At 43.0% G+C, this 14,187-nt stretch overlaps 1 protein-coding gene across 1 annotated transcript in view; it reads right to left on the bottom strand.

The window, feature by feature from the left end:
- FCHSD2 (FCH and double SH3 domains 2) overlaps nt 1–11,066 on the bottom strand; it is a 251,021-nt gene extending 239,955 nt beyond the window's left edge. Inside the window, exons 1-2 of the mRNA XM_036258718.1 lie at nt 10,621–11,066; nt 8,654–8,751 (exon numbers count right to left, since the gene is read on the bottom strand). Coding sequence (XP_036114611.1) covers nt 8,654–8,751; nt 10,621–10,641 — 119 coding nt within the window. The 5' untranslated portion in view covers nt 10,642–11,066. The remainder of the gene's footprint in view (nt 1–8,653; nt 8,752–10,620) is intronic.
- Between the last annotated feature and the right edge of the window lie 3,121 nt (nt 11,067–14,187).

The raw sequence follows: 14,187 nt of genomic DNA, 5'->3' as shown, positions 1-14,187 counted from the left end.
TGAGTTCATAAATCATTAAATAGCAATAGGAAGAGGTATTATTAAAATCCTGACTCTTTCAACATGGAAGTAGGGAAAAGACTGACAAATCTCAGAGGAATGGATGGGGAGGGCAGGAAGAGACAAACCAAAAAATTTATATGTATAACCAATGGACACAGACAACAATACTATGAAGGTGGAGGGCGGGGATGGGAAGGGGGAGGAAGGTGTCAATGGGGGAATAAGGAGGGACATCTGTAACAAAAATAAATTAATTAAAAAATAATAATAATCCTGACTCTTTCAATTCAAGTAAACAGTGGTCTGTGACAAAAAGTTTTTTATTAACTAGCCCGGCCGGTGTGGCTCAGTGGTTGAGCGTTGACCCATGCATCAAGAGATCACCAGTTCAATTCCTGGTCAGGGAACCTGCTCAGGTTGTGGGCTCATTCCCCAGTGGGGGGCATGCAGGAGGCAGCCAACCAATGTTCTCTCTCATTGATGTTTCTATCTCTCTCTCTCCTTCTCCCTTTTTCTCTCTCTAAAATCAATAAAATAAAATAAAAAATAGAAAGTTTTATCAACCAGACCCTCTCATACTCTATTTCCCTATTTCTTCCTCTACCTAGTTTGTATCTCCTATTCTTAGTCTCCTACACAACTGATCATAATGTGGATGTATATATGTAAAATTTAAATTCATTTAGTTAGTTGAAGTTCCATGTAATCTTTTATTTTAAACTCAGATAATCTTTTTTATCCTCTCTCTCAAAGAACCATTTATGGTCCTATTTGATCTTTTTCTTTGTAATTATGTTTTTAAAAAATTCTCCATCTCTTGATTTGCATCATTTTTAATTTCTAATTTGAAAGGACACTAGATTGAGAAACAATAATGATTGCTGAATAAATTTAAAAAAAAAAAAAAAAAAAAAGACCAGAGTTGAGTACCTGACCTACTGCTTCCAGTTTTTATCATATCTAAAACACCACTGATTGCAAGACACATTATGTTCCACTATGGAAAAATGCTGCCAATTAAATTGATAAAATGTCCTAGCACTTACAATTATTTATGTTTATTAAAAGAACTCTTTTAAGCTTAGACTTTTCGCATGCATTACTCTTGTGTATAGTTTTTTAAAGATAAACAAAATAAATTGGTGCAGTCATTGATACCCATGTTTTTCCACACAATATCATAATCTGTGCCACCAAAGCCAGGTGATCAAAGATTTGTATTCCAACCATTATCTTCCAAGCCTGCTGATACCTATTCTACAAGTTCTATGCATGAAGAGACAATGACAACTTCATTATGGCCAAAAGCAATTGTAAGAAGTATCTGAATTTCAGAAGTGCAAGAATGTAGAAACAATGCTTCTCTTAGAATTAATGAAACAATAACTTACTTTGTTACCTTGAATAAGACAACATCTTTCCCAGCCTTCTATTTCCACTAACAGTAGTTACCAATGCTAAATACCTACCACATTAGGCAGTTCACATATCTCATTTAACTCTTATAGAAAGCCAAAAAGGTAAGCATTAACCTTGTTATATAAATATGAAATATGAGGCTCAGAGAACCTTAGTAACTTGTCCAAGATTACACAGCTAATAAGTGGGAGAGCTGGATTTCAACCTCTGATCTATTTTCAAAGTCCTTCTTCTTTCCACTTCAGTAGTTCTCAAAATTCAGTGAATGTAAAAATCATCTCAGGTTATTCCACAGAGCAGGGAAAATACTGCAAATTCTGCATATATTTGCAAATCATAAAGCTGATTTTATATATATATATATATACACACACATATATAAATTATAATTTATATATACATATATATAAATATATATAAAATATATATATATATATAGAACTCTCACAACTCAATAAGAAAACAAATAACTCAATTAAAAAATGGGCAATAGAGCCCTGGCCGGTTTGACTCAGCAGTTAGAGCATCAGCCTGTGGTCTAGAGAGACCCGGGTTTGGTTTCCGCTAAGGGCACGTACCTTGGTTGCAGTTTGTCCCCGGCCCTGGTTGGGTCATGCAGGAGGCAGCCTCTTGATCTGTCCCTTTCATGTCAATGTTTCTCTCTCTCTCTCTCTCTCTCTCTTCCTCTCTTTCCCTCCCACTCTATCTGAACAAAAAATGGAAAAATGTCCTCAGGTGAGGGGAAAAAAAAAAAGGGCAAAAGATATGAATAGACATTTCTCCTAAGAAGATATACAAATGGCCAATAAGCACATGAAAAAAATGCTCAAAATCATAAGCTATTTGGGAAACACAATCAAAGCCACAATATGATACCATTTCACACACACTAGAATAGCTATCGTCAAAAGACAGACAACAAACATTGCCAAAAATGTGGAGAAACTGGAACCTTTACACATTATTGCTAGTGGGAAAATAAAATGGTACAACCACTTTGGAAAACAGTTGGAAAGTTCCTCACAAATTTAAACACAGAGTTACTATATGAACCAGCAATTCCACCACTAGGTATATACCCAAGATAAATAAAATCAGTCCACACAAAAATTTGTACATGAATGTTCAAAGAAGCATCATTAATAATAGTCAAACAATCCATCGATTAATGAATAGGTAAGTTGTGATATATCCATATAATGGAATATTATTTGGCAATAGAAAGGAATGAAGTACTGATGTTATAACATGAATAAACCTTGAAAACACTATGCTAAGTAAAAAAAAGCCAGTCACAAAAGACCACATATTGTATGATTCCATTTATAGAGATTCCATTTCTATGGAGAGAGAAAGTAACTGCTTAAAGCTGGTGCAGGTGAGGGGAAGTGACAGCTAATAGGTACAGAGTTTCTTTTAGGCAGGACAAAAATGTTCTAAAATTCAAGTGTGGTGATTGTTGTACAACCCTGTAAATATATTGAAAATTTTTATATGGGTTAACTGTGGTGTGTGAATTACATCTCAATAAACCTGTTTTTGAAAATTCCTCTAGACCAGATTACCTCTAATGTTCCTTTCTAGACATAAAAGTCTCAGAGTATCCATAAACAGACTTCAGAATCCAATCCCCAGTGACTCTCATGAAACTACAGTTTAGAAAAAGTATCATATGGTACACTAATCCCTTATTTGAGATCGTTAGACTTCCAGATGGCAGCAAAGGAAGGACAGGTGCTTCTTTTTGTTTTGTTGTTAATCCTCACCTGAGAATATGTTTCCATTGATTTTTAGATAGAGTGGAAGGGAGGGAGGGAGAGAGAGAGAGAAAAACATTGATATGAGACAGACACATCAATTGGTTGTCTCCCTCATGACCCTGGGGACAGGACTGAACCTGCAACCTAGGTATGTGCCCTTGACTGGGAATCAAACCCTCAACCCTTCAGTCTGAGGATCTATGCTCTAACTGGTGAGCCAAACCAGCCAGGGCAGGACAGGTCCTTCTTGAGCTAGTTTCAATTTTTCAGAATATCTGAGAGAAACCATACACTCAGCCTTCTCTGAGGTCAAGTTTTAGGTATCCTCACCTTTGGCTGGTTTCATGTTAGTAGTTTTAAAATAATGTTTCAAAGCTGATTGATAGTTTAATGTACGAAAAGTACAAAATAGGGAAACAAACTATTACTTAAAATGTACTTTTTGATAGGCAAAGTTTCAAAAAACGAGACCCATGATGAGTTCCTTGGTTAAAAGCTTGGGAAAATACAGGTAAGTGCACTAGTCTAGGAATTAAGAGAAACATCTTATCCTCCTCAATACCATTCACTTCAACTATGCCTCAGTTTCCATTTTCATCTATAAAAATCAACAAATGTGCCCTGGCCAGTTTGGTTCAGCGGTTACAGCTTTGGCCCTCAGACCAAAGAGTTGAGGGTTCAATTCCAGCCAAGGGCATGAACTTTATTTGCAGTTCAGTCCCCAGCCCTGGTTGGTGTTGTGCAGGAGGCAATCAATCAATGTGTCTCTCTCATATCGATGTTTCTCTCTCTCTCTCCCCCTCCCACTCTGTCTGAAAATAAATGGAAAAATATTCTCCGGTGAGGATTCAAAAAAAAATAACAAATGTGCCTGGTCGATGTGGCTCATTGATTGAGCATCAACCCATGCACCAAGAAGTCACTGGTTCGATTCCCCTTCAGGGCACATGCCCTGGTTGAGGGCCCAATCCCCATGCAGGGGTCATGCAGGAGGCGGCCAATCAATGTTCTCTCTTACAGATGCTTTATCTCTCTCTCCCTCTCCCTTCCTCTCTCTCTAAAATCAATACAGAAAAAAATGAGGAAAAATAAAAAAGAATAGTTTATTAAAAAAAAAAAATCAACAAATGTGATAGTATCCACCTGACTCTACAACTCCATGATTTTTCCATATTATATAATGATGTCCTAAAAATGTCTGCTAAAAAGGTAGCTCTTCACATTGTGGGTGCTTGCAAAGAACTTTACTATTTAGCCTATCACAGTAATAAACAATACTAAAAACACAATACTAAAAACAATACATAGGTTACAGTATTTAGAAACTTACTTATAAGCGGCCTGCCTTAGAAGACAAAGAGAAAATAATAATAATATACTCAAAAGAGAGTGAAGTGAGCTTTTCTACTGCTGACAGTAAAATTCAACAGGAAACTTCAGAATAAAATCTCACCAAAGCATGGAATGTCCCTGATTAACAACAAATGAGTTATCTGTCCTTCCAATACTTTACTTCCAACACACCAGCTTCCAAATGCATCCCTGAAACAAATGAACTGAAGAAGGGGAAGAGAGCAAGTGGGGGGAGGGGGCTGTATCATAATTGGTTCTTCCCTTCAAAATTCCAGAAGATGAGTAGAGGGAAGAGAGGTGGGAACTGGCACTGACCAAGCATAAAATTCTCACATTTACAGCTTAATGTGTTGTGGTCTTTTTTTTTTAAATCATAAAAACTTTTCTACTACTAATTTCTTTATATTAAGAATAAAAAGTGCCTGGCAGGTGTAGCTCAGTGGATTGAGCATTGTCACATGGACTGAGAGGTCCCAGTTCCCTGCCTGGGCAGGGCACATGCCTGGGTTGCAGCCTCGATCCCCAGTAGGGGGTGTGCAGAAGGCAGCCACTGATGTTTTTATCTTTCTTTCCTTCCTCTCTCTCTAAAAAAATCAATAAAAACATATTTTTTAAAAAAGAATAAAAAGCTATTTGCAGCCCTCGCCTGTTAGGCTTAGCGGTTTGAGCATTGGCGTGGATCAAAGAGTCTCAGGTTCAATTCCGGTCAAGGGCATGCATGTACCTTGGTTGCAGTTCGGTCCCCGGCCCTGGTCAGGGTAGTGCAGGAGGCAATCAATCGATGTGTCTCTCACATCAATGTTTCTCTTTCTCTCTCTCCCTCCCACTCTATCTGAAGATAAATGGAAAAATATCCTTGGGTGAGGATTAAAATTAAAAAGAAGCTATTTGCATCTTTTTAAGTGAATTCATACTAACTTAAATTGAGTGTAACACTGTTTGGGGGAGCCACAAACCAGAAGGTTAGAAGGAGTGCTGTCTGTGAGGTTTTAGGGAGGGAGGCTGGAGTCTCAAAAAAGGAAAAGCAGGCAAGATCCTTTTCAACATAACATACATAAAAAGCCCAGTTCAGAGATTTCTAATTAATTTTCAAAAGGTCATTTCACTTGCTACAACAGACCAGAAAAGTCAGACCACCTCCCTCCTCTCCTCAGGTAACTAAAGTTATCATGAATAACAAAAGTAGGCAATTTTCAATTCCCAATTCAGTATTATCACTGGAAAAAAAAAAAAAAAAAGCTAATCATAAACCTAAATTCATATTTTTGGAAGTAATCTAGTATTCTGTTCACAACTATATATGAGTGAAAGAATTCATTCTATTAATTTAATACAAAAGAATACAATGACTCCTTCAAAATAATGAAAATCCAGTAATGCTTGCAGCACAACAATCTCTGTATTTACACATTATATATAAGTACAGATATACTATACGTCAAATAGCATAGTACATTTTAAAGTGCCCACATGAATCAAAGTATAAAACAAGCTCAATAGATACCAATGTAGCCCCTACATATGGAGCTTATCAAGTATCTCACCTAAAAACAAATAAGGTGCAGCCCTGGCTGGTGTGGCTCAGTTGTTTGGAGCGTCATCCCATACACCAAAAGGTGGGGCTCGATTCCCAGTCAGGGCATATAACCAGGTTGTAGGTTCGATCCTGGGTCTCGAAACATGTACAGGAGGCAACTGATCGATGTTTCATTCTCTCTCTCTCTCTTCCTCCCTCTAAAAAAAAATATAACAATTTAACAATTCTGCCAGCCTAAATAAAATGTACAAAGATACAAAATAAGTAACTTAGTCCCTAACTTCAAGTAATTCACATAAGGGAGAAAGCCAGAAGAACATGCAAAATCAAAATTTTCAAGATCACAGAGAATGACAGACTTGCAAACTTAATGGTAACCGGAATTTGCCAGGTGAAAAAGTGAGAGGAAGGGTATCAACAGGCAAAAAGAACAACATAACCAAGGCATGAATGTAGAGTCCTCACCCGAGGACATTTTTGCATCTCTCTTCAGATAGAGTGGGAGGGAGAGAGGGAAGAAGAGAGAGAGAAACATCGACGTGAGAGACACATTGACTGGCTGTCACCCACACCACCCCAACCGGTGCCAGGGATAAACTGCAACCGAGGTACATGCCCTTAGCGGGAACTGAACCTGGGACTCTCTGGTCCACAGGCCAACGCTCTTACTGCTGAGCCAAACCTGCCAGGGCCAGAATTTTAAAAAAACAATGAATAATCTTGGTACATGCAAGATTGAAAGAGACTAAATTTATACACCTTTGTTAGAAACCCTGAAAATACAGTTATGTAGTAGAAATACTCATAAAATAGTACCTAGTAAATCAACTATGGGGGAGAAAAAGGAACTCTTTAAATTAAAATCTTTGGACATAAACAATTCACCTATCCAAATACATATAATTTTATTATTACAACATATAGTAAATATTTTTCATGAAACCAACATGAAGTTGTATGCCACAGAAAAAATAGGCAACCCAATTCCAATTTGATAAATGTACTATTACTAAAGGGAAATAAGAATTGCAGCCACTCTGTTTCAACATGCAAATCATCTTCTATCCTTTACCAAGGTATGTTGGTTAAACTGTCAGTTTGTATTATAGGATTCTGAAATAAAATAGTGGTATTTCTTTCAATAAAATGAGTTATGCTTCCCTCTACAAAGCAAGATACTGATTTTCACAATGCTGGCACAATGTCTTATCTATTAAATTCAAAATTACCTTATGAATACAGGTAACTTTAATGATAAAATACGAAAAACAGCCCTGGCCGGTTTGGCTCAGCGGTTAGAGCATTGGCCTGCGGTCCGGAGAGACCCGGGTTCGGTTCCCGCTAAGGGCACGTACTTCGGTTGCAGTTTGTCCCCGGCCCTGGTTGGACGTGCAGTGGCAGCCACTCGATGTGTCCCTTTCACATCGATGTTTCTCTCTCTCTGTCTCTTCCTCTCTCTCCCTCCCACTCTATCTGTACAAAAAATGGAAAAATGTCCTCGGGTGAGGATAAAAAGAAAAATTAAAAAAAAATACGAAAAACAGCCCTGACTAGTCTGGCTCAGCAGTTAGAGCATTGGCCCAAAGACTGAAGGGTCTTGGGTTCCATTCTAGTCAAAGGCATGTATCTGGGTTGCAGGTTCTATCCCTGGGGCCATTCAGGAGGCAACCAATCCATGTGTTTCTCACATCCATGTTTCTCTCTCTCTCTCTCTCCCTCTCTCCCTCCCTCCCTTCCTCTATCTCAAAAATCAATGGGAAAATATCCTCAGGAGAGGATTAACCAAAAATAAATAAATAAATAAATAACATATGATAAACCCATTTCCCACTAAATTTAATGTTCAAAGACAAAGTGAAACAAAGTGATATTTGTCATATTCTAACTAATAATGCTAATATATAATCATCTAAGATTGACTGGCTCACCCCAGATATTAACCATTAACCAGGGGATTTACTCTAAAAAATCTGTGTGAAATCATTAAGGTCAATAAATGTTACAACTCAGTAGAATGATTATTTAAATAAGAATTTCTGCCCTGGCTGGTTTGGCTCAGCTGTTAGAGTGTCGGTCTGCAGTCCAGAGAGACCAGGGTTTGGTTCCCAGTAAGGGCACATACTTCGGTTGCAGTTTGTCCCGGGCCCTGGTTGGGTCATGTGGGAGGCAGCCACTCGATGTGTACCTTTCACGTGAATACTTCTCTCTCTCTCTCTCTCTTTCTCTCTCTTTCTCTCTACCTCTCTCTCCCTCCCACTCTATTTAAATAAAAAATAGAAAAATGTCCTCAGGTGAGGATTAAAAAAAAATTTCTACTTCAACAATTCTATTTTGACAGATAACCTTTTCAGAGCCTTGTTTTTTCATAACAGTATGTGTATGTTATAGGTTCCCCCATTAAAAGAAAAAAAGTTTGTATTGTGTTAGTTCCAGTTACAACTTCTAGCTGTGTCAAAGCTCTAACAGCCTTAAAGCAGGAAATCCAAAAGGAAATTCCATCATCAGTTCCTGGGGCTTGGTAACTAAAAGGTTCTTTGAAATAGAGATACAGAAGTTCTCAAACTATTTATTATAACCTTACCTCATATCTTCAAGCAAATCACATTCTGCTTGATGTTTGGCTTGAAGTTTTGTCATCTGCTCAACTTGAATGTTTTTCAGTTCTTGTGTAACTTTCACCTAAAATATACCATATATTTATGAAAACCTTTTTAACAACAACAAATAATAACTACTTGAAAATACTAAATAAACCAAAGAACTTATATGCATATATGCACAACCAATCCACACAGAATTTAGGCTGGGGAAGGCAGGAGGAGGGTGGGAGCAGGAAGAAGGGGGTCAGTGGGGAAAAAGGGGGGACATCTGTAATACTTTCAACAATAAAAAACACGTAAAAAAAATACTTGTCAGAATATGCACCTCTTGCTCACCTCTCCCCTGAAGACCAGAAATCCATTAATTAGCCACTTCATTTTGTTTACTGAAGATATTTAATGAAAAAACTAGTCAAATAACCAGAAACAGAGGCTAAATGTAAGTACACAAATATAAAAATTACAGATTTAAGAGGTGTAAAGTAAACTGACAATCATCCTACTTCAAGCACAAGCTCAGTACATATCTAGGTTTTCTTAAAGTTTTAAGAGTCTGTCTTCTATTTCTTCCAAAAAGGATTCAAAGACATTAACCACCTGGATAGATGAGCAGAGTGGAGCTGGGAGAAGGTAGCATAAGAATACCTAATGCTAATGAGCAAAATGTACACAATAATGAAGTCATATGCTTGAATCCACTACATAAATTATTCCATAATGGCAGCGAGAAAGCACACTGTCTCAGGATGATGCCCTCCACTCACTGACAGCGCATCAAATCACAAGCTCTTTCTCACAAAGGAGAAAGCAAAAGTGACCTTCTAGTATATGCAGTGCTTTTACGCCACCCCAGCAAGAGGGTTCCTGTGGTGGCTCCACTTCAAACAGCTAGAACAGCAAATGCAAGCTGGCCAGTGCCTCGTCTGCCAGGCCGGCAACCCAGGGTTCCAGGTCCAGTGGGCCTGGAATCCCCACCCCTGCAATGGTGCTACCCAGAGGGGTGGGGATACATGTGTGAAAGAAAAGACTCATAAATGGAAAAAACCCGGATTAAGAAAAAAAGAAAGATGAGGAAGCAGACACGAGTGAGGCATTCAGCAAATGTTTGCCCACGAGGGGAGGATATAACAGCCTCCTCCACCCAACGCCCAGAGTAGACACTCAGTAACCATATGCAGGATTAAAAAGACAAGAACACAGCCTCAGCCCCTGGGAAAGCAGAAGAGGTCAATGAAACAGTTCTAGAAGGGGCGCAGCGGGGAAACTGATGACAAGCCTGGAGCACCCGTCACTCCCACCCCAAACTCAGATCGCGATACACGCCACGCACTGCCGGGTTCTCACTATAGTGGGGGCACTACGACCGCCTCGTCACCCCCAAACCGGAGGAACGGGACTGGAAGGGGGGAGTTAGAAAGGCACGACAGGTCAATGCTTAATTTCTTGTTTTCCCCTAGGATGGGGGCGATGGCTATTCCAACTTCTTTTCGGCCCGCCCCGTGGGAAAAGCAGGCCGAACCTTAAGGCTGGGCTGGAAACAAATTCCCTGCAAATCTGCAAAAGGGCGAGGGTGGCGACAAGCAGCTGGAGGGCTCAAACCTGGTGCAGACTAAACAATCACACAAGCACAAGGCTCTGCAAAGCTGCAGGGGCTCCCTCGCCTCCCCTCGGTGCACGGAGAATGCACTTTGCAGCGAGTAGCACTGCCATGCGCGCGCACACACACAAATGCGCACCCGAAACTCTTGGGGGTCTCCCGCGCGGTAGAAGAGACGAACCCCGGCCGCCCCTCCGTTGGAAAGGCACCTCACCCGCCTAGAACCGGCAGCAACTCGGTGACAAGTCAGAGGCTACAGCGGTCACGGCCCGCTGCGGAAAGGGGGAGGGGGCGCAGCGGTCGCCCCAGCCCCGTTCCTTGGACGCATCCCCCAAAGCTCCAAAGCCTCACCTTCCTCGGCGGCGGCTGCATGATGCTGAAGGGACATCAATCCTCCCCCGACGGCGGCGTTAGCTAGGACAAGAGAACGGAGAAGGGCCGAGAAGAGGGACTGGCCCAGCAGCGTGTGTGTGAAAGGAGAGCTTGAGAACGAGGACTCCCCCGGAGGGAGCAAGGCAGGCTGGCGGCTCGAGGACCCAGGTCGCGGGCGAGAGTAAAGAGGAGGAGGAGCAGCGCCGGGAAGGCCTGGGGCTCTAGCGGCCTGGGGGGTGTGTGAGAGAAGGAGGCGGAGACCGCGAGGGGGCGGGGGCCCAGGAGCTGGGGCGCAGGGTCTCCCAGCTCGCCGAGCCGCTCTCGAGGAGCTGCAGTGTCGTCCGGCTCCCCGCCCGCCGCCGGCTCCGGGGCTGCTCGTAGACGCGGCCCCCCTTTGCCCCAACTCAGGCAGCCCGGCCCTCGCTGGGCCCGACGCCCCCGCCCGGCGCGGGGAGGTGGAGGGCGGCGCCACGCTCTGGGCTCCAGCTCCTCCACTCAGGCCGCGGGAATTTCCGGCCCCACCGCGCAGCACAGCGCCCCACTCTGGCGGCGGAGGGAACAGCTCAGGCCAGAGCGGAGTTCCCGGGGTCGAGCCAGGCAGCAGCGAGGGTGCGTGGCCACAGCGCGGAGCTTCGTATCGTGGTGGGGATGGGGGAAACTAACGGATCTGTCGGCAAATAAGAGCTGCAGTAACGCCTGCAGACCACGAAAATCCCCCTATTCTCTCCGAGAGTGGCACGTTCCAAACGTCTCCAGTTCTCCCTCCCCCACACAGGGAGACCGCCGGGGGCTTCCCGCGCGCTTTCCCGCCGGCCAGCCGCGGCGCGCACCTCCGATCGGGGGCGCGCACGTGGGCGGGAGAGGGCTATGCGCCGACGCACGCGCACAAGCCGTCGCTGCCTTCCGCTGGCATTTGCAGCTGCAGTATTTCTACGGGATGGGAGGACGTGGACGCTTGCAGTGAAGTTTTTCAATGAGGAAGGGGCAATAAGGCTGTGGCAGTAGGGGAGTTCTGATTTGTGCTTCTGGGTCCTCCAGCACCTCTCTCTCCCGAGCAATTGGGATAGGCACCAAGGGAACGAGCATGAACAAGTCCTTTCTCAGCCGGCCGCAGGTGCCTATTACCGGGAGTGGGGTTCTAGTTGCCCAGCAAAGAAAAAAAAAATGGCCTTCTGCTACAGGGCATTCACGTCAGAGAGCATGGACTCTGTGCTAGAAGGGAACAGTGAGATTGTTAAGGCCAGGACCCCCATTTCACAGATGGGGAGGCTGTGGTACATAGAGGACTTAAGACTCTCTGAAGGCCACACAGTAGTACTAGAATTTCTGCATCACGAAGGGTTCTTGGGGTTATAAAGAAACAGGTGCAGATGATAACCATTAGGAAAAGTAGAAGAGGCACCAGGGGCAAATGAAGCCCTTGTCTGGGAGTTAGGACCTCGTGCCAACCTACTGTGCCTGCCTTTAACTGGCCTGGCTGGGTGAGCTCAGGCCTTTCATCTGTCAATGAGGATGCTCATCCAGGCAGCCCCCGACCTCAAGGTTCCTGCTCTGTCCGGACCATCTGGGGGTAGGGATATCAGCTTTCCTTGGGGTTCTTAGCAGAATGAAAATATCTCTTCTGGAGCCACAGGTATGGGTGGAGGGTGAACTAGATTGCCCCATAATTTTATCAGAAGTTGGCATCCCAGACACCTGTTCTCAGAAGTGTGTAGTCAGACAAAACAAGAAAGTGAGTGAGGCCTGGAGAGACCCAAGTAACTTGCTGAAAGATACATGGCCAGAAATTGTAAAGATGGAACTTGAACCCAGGTTGTTTACATTGAGTTAGCCTAGATTCTTTTTTTTTTTTATCCTCACCCGAGGATATTTTTCCATTTTTTGTACAGATAGAGTGGGAGGGAGAGAGAGGAAGGGAGAGAGAGTGAGAAACATCGACGTGAAGGGACACATTGAGTGGCTGCCACCCGCACGACCAACCAGGGCCGGGGACAAACTGCAACCGAAGTACGTGCCCTTAGCGGGAACCAAACCCGGGTCTCTCTGGACCGCAGGCCGACGCTCTAACCGCTGAGCCAAACTGGCCAGGGCTAGCCTAGATTCTTGATTAGGAAGGTGATAGAATCAGAGTTATGCTTGAGTCAGATTAAATCTAGAACTGTGTATGAACTAAGAGACCAGGCTTGATATTTCTAGTATCCTTGAAGCCATTCAAAAGTCAGCACTTCACCAGAGTCCCCAACTACTATCAGGGTAGGCCTGAAGCAAGGAAATAAATAGGTGGGTGGAGGCCTAGCTCCCTGACATCTAGAGCCCAGGACCAGGACAGCGGTAGCCAAGACAGAGGTAGCCAGGCTAGAGTCCAGTCTCAGCTCCACCACCAATTCATTGTGAGGCCTTGAATTAGTCAATTCCACTCTTTCAGCCTTTGTTTCCCCACTGTAAAATAGGGATATAATACCAGGTTGCAGGCTTGTTGATTAAACAGTATTTCTCCTACCACAAAACCTGGCTCAGTAAGTGTTCACTGATTCATCCTTCAAAAATATTTGCTAAGGTCCTCCTCTGTGCCAAGCCTTGTACCAGACACATGGGATACAGGAATAAGCAAGACAATATCAGCCTAGGCCTTCACCAAGGATGAGTTCCAGACCAGCCATGTCATGAATGACACTGGATTAGTTGAGAGGGTAGAGGCATAACAGTGCTTGCCCAGACATAGTGTCCTGCACATAGAAGGTACTTAATGAAGATTTGCTGAATCCTAGTCTTGGGTGTATCTAGTCTGGCCCAGAGATTATCCTTCCTTCACCTCTCTCCTCTGGCAGTAAGTACTGGGGGTATAAAGGTACTGGATGTTGGGATCCATCCTCTATCACTGATCTGCTGGGCCTTCCCTGGACCTTGGCCTCAACTGCAGAATAAGGTAAGTGAATGAACCTGGAATTTAGTCGGCTGGGGCTTCATTTTACGAATTTAGGAGGGCATCGTCCACCTAATTTGCTATTATTCTAAAACCAGGAATGCATTGACTTTCTGGAATAATATCCTTTGGAAATGTTATAAAAAGTTAAAGGGCAACACCAGATGGACTAACCTACTAACTGCTTTATAAAAAATGTGATTTAGCCCTGGCCGGTTTGGCTCAGCGGTTGGAGCGTTGGCCTGCGGTCCAGAGAGACCCGGGTTCGGTTCCCGCTTAGGGCGTGTACCTCGGTTGCAGTTTGTCCCCGGCCCTGGTTGGTCATGCGGGTGGCAGCCACTCGATGTGTCCCTTCACATCGATGTTTCTCTCTCTCTCTCTCTTCCTCTCTCTCCCTCCGGCTCTATCTGAACAAAAAAATGGAAAAATGTCCTCGAGTGAGGATTAAAAAAAAAAAGTGATTTAAAAAATATATATATATGTGTGTGTATATATATATGTTTGATATTTACCAAATCCCAAATTTTTATGTTACTTTTTCAAGCTAATCTTCATGGTTATCCTATGAGATAGTATTAGTTTCTTCATTTTATAAATGGGGAACTGGAGACTCAGTGAAAATA

This window comes from Molossus molossus, unplaced genomic scaffold, assembly GCF_014108415.1.
Source record: "Molossus molossus isolate mMolMol1 unplaced genomic scaffold, mMolMol1.p scaffold_m16_p_13, whole genome shotgun sequence".
NCBI classification, from domain to species: domain Eukaryota; kingdom Metazoa; phylum Chordata; class Mammalia; order Chiroptera; family Molossidae; genus Molossus; species Molossus molossus.
This window is presented reverse-complemented; position numbering and strand designations above follow the sequence as displayed.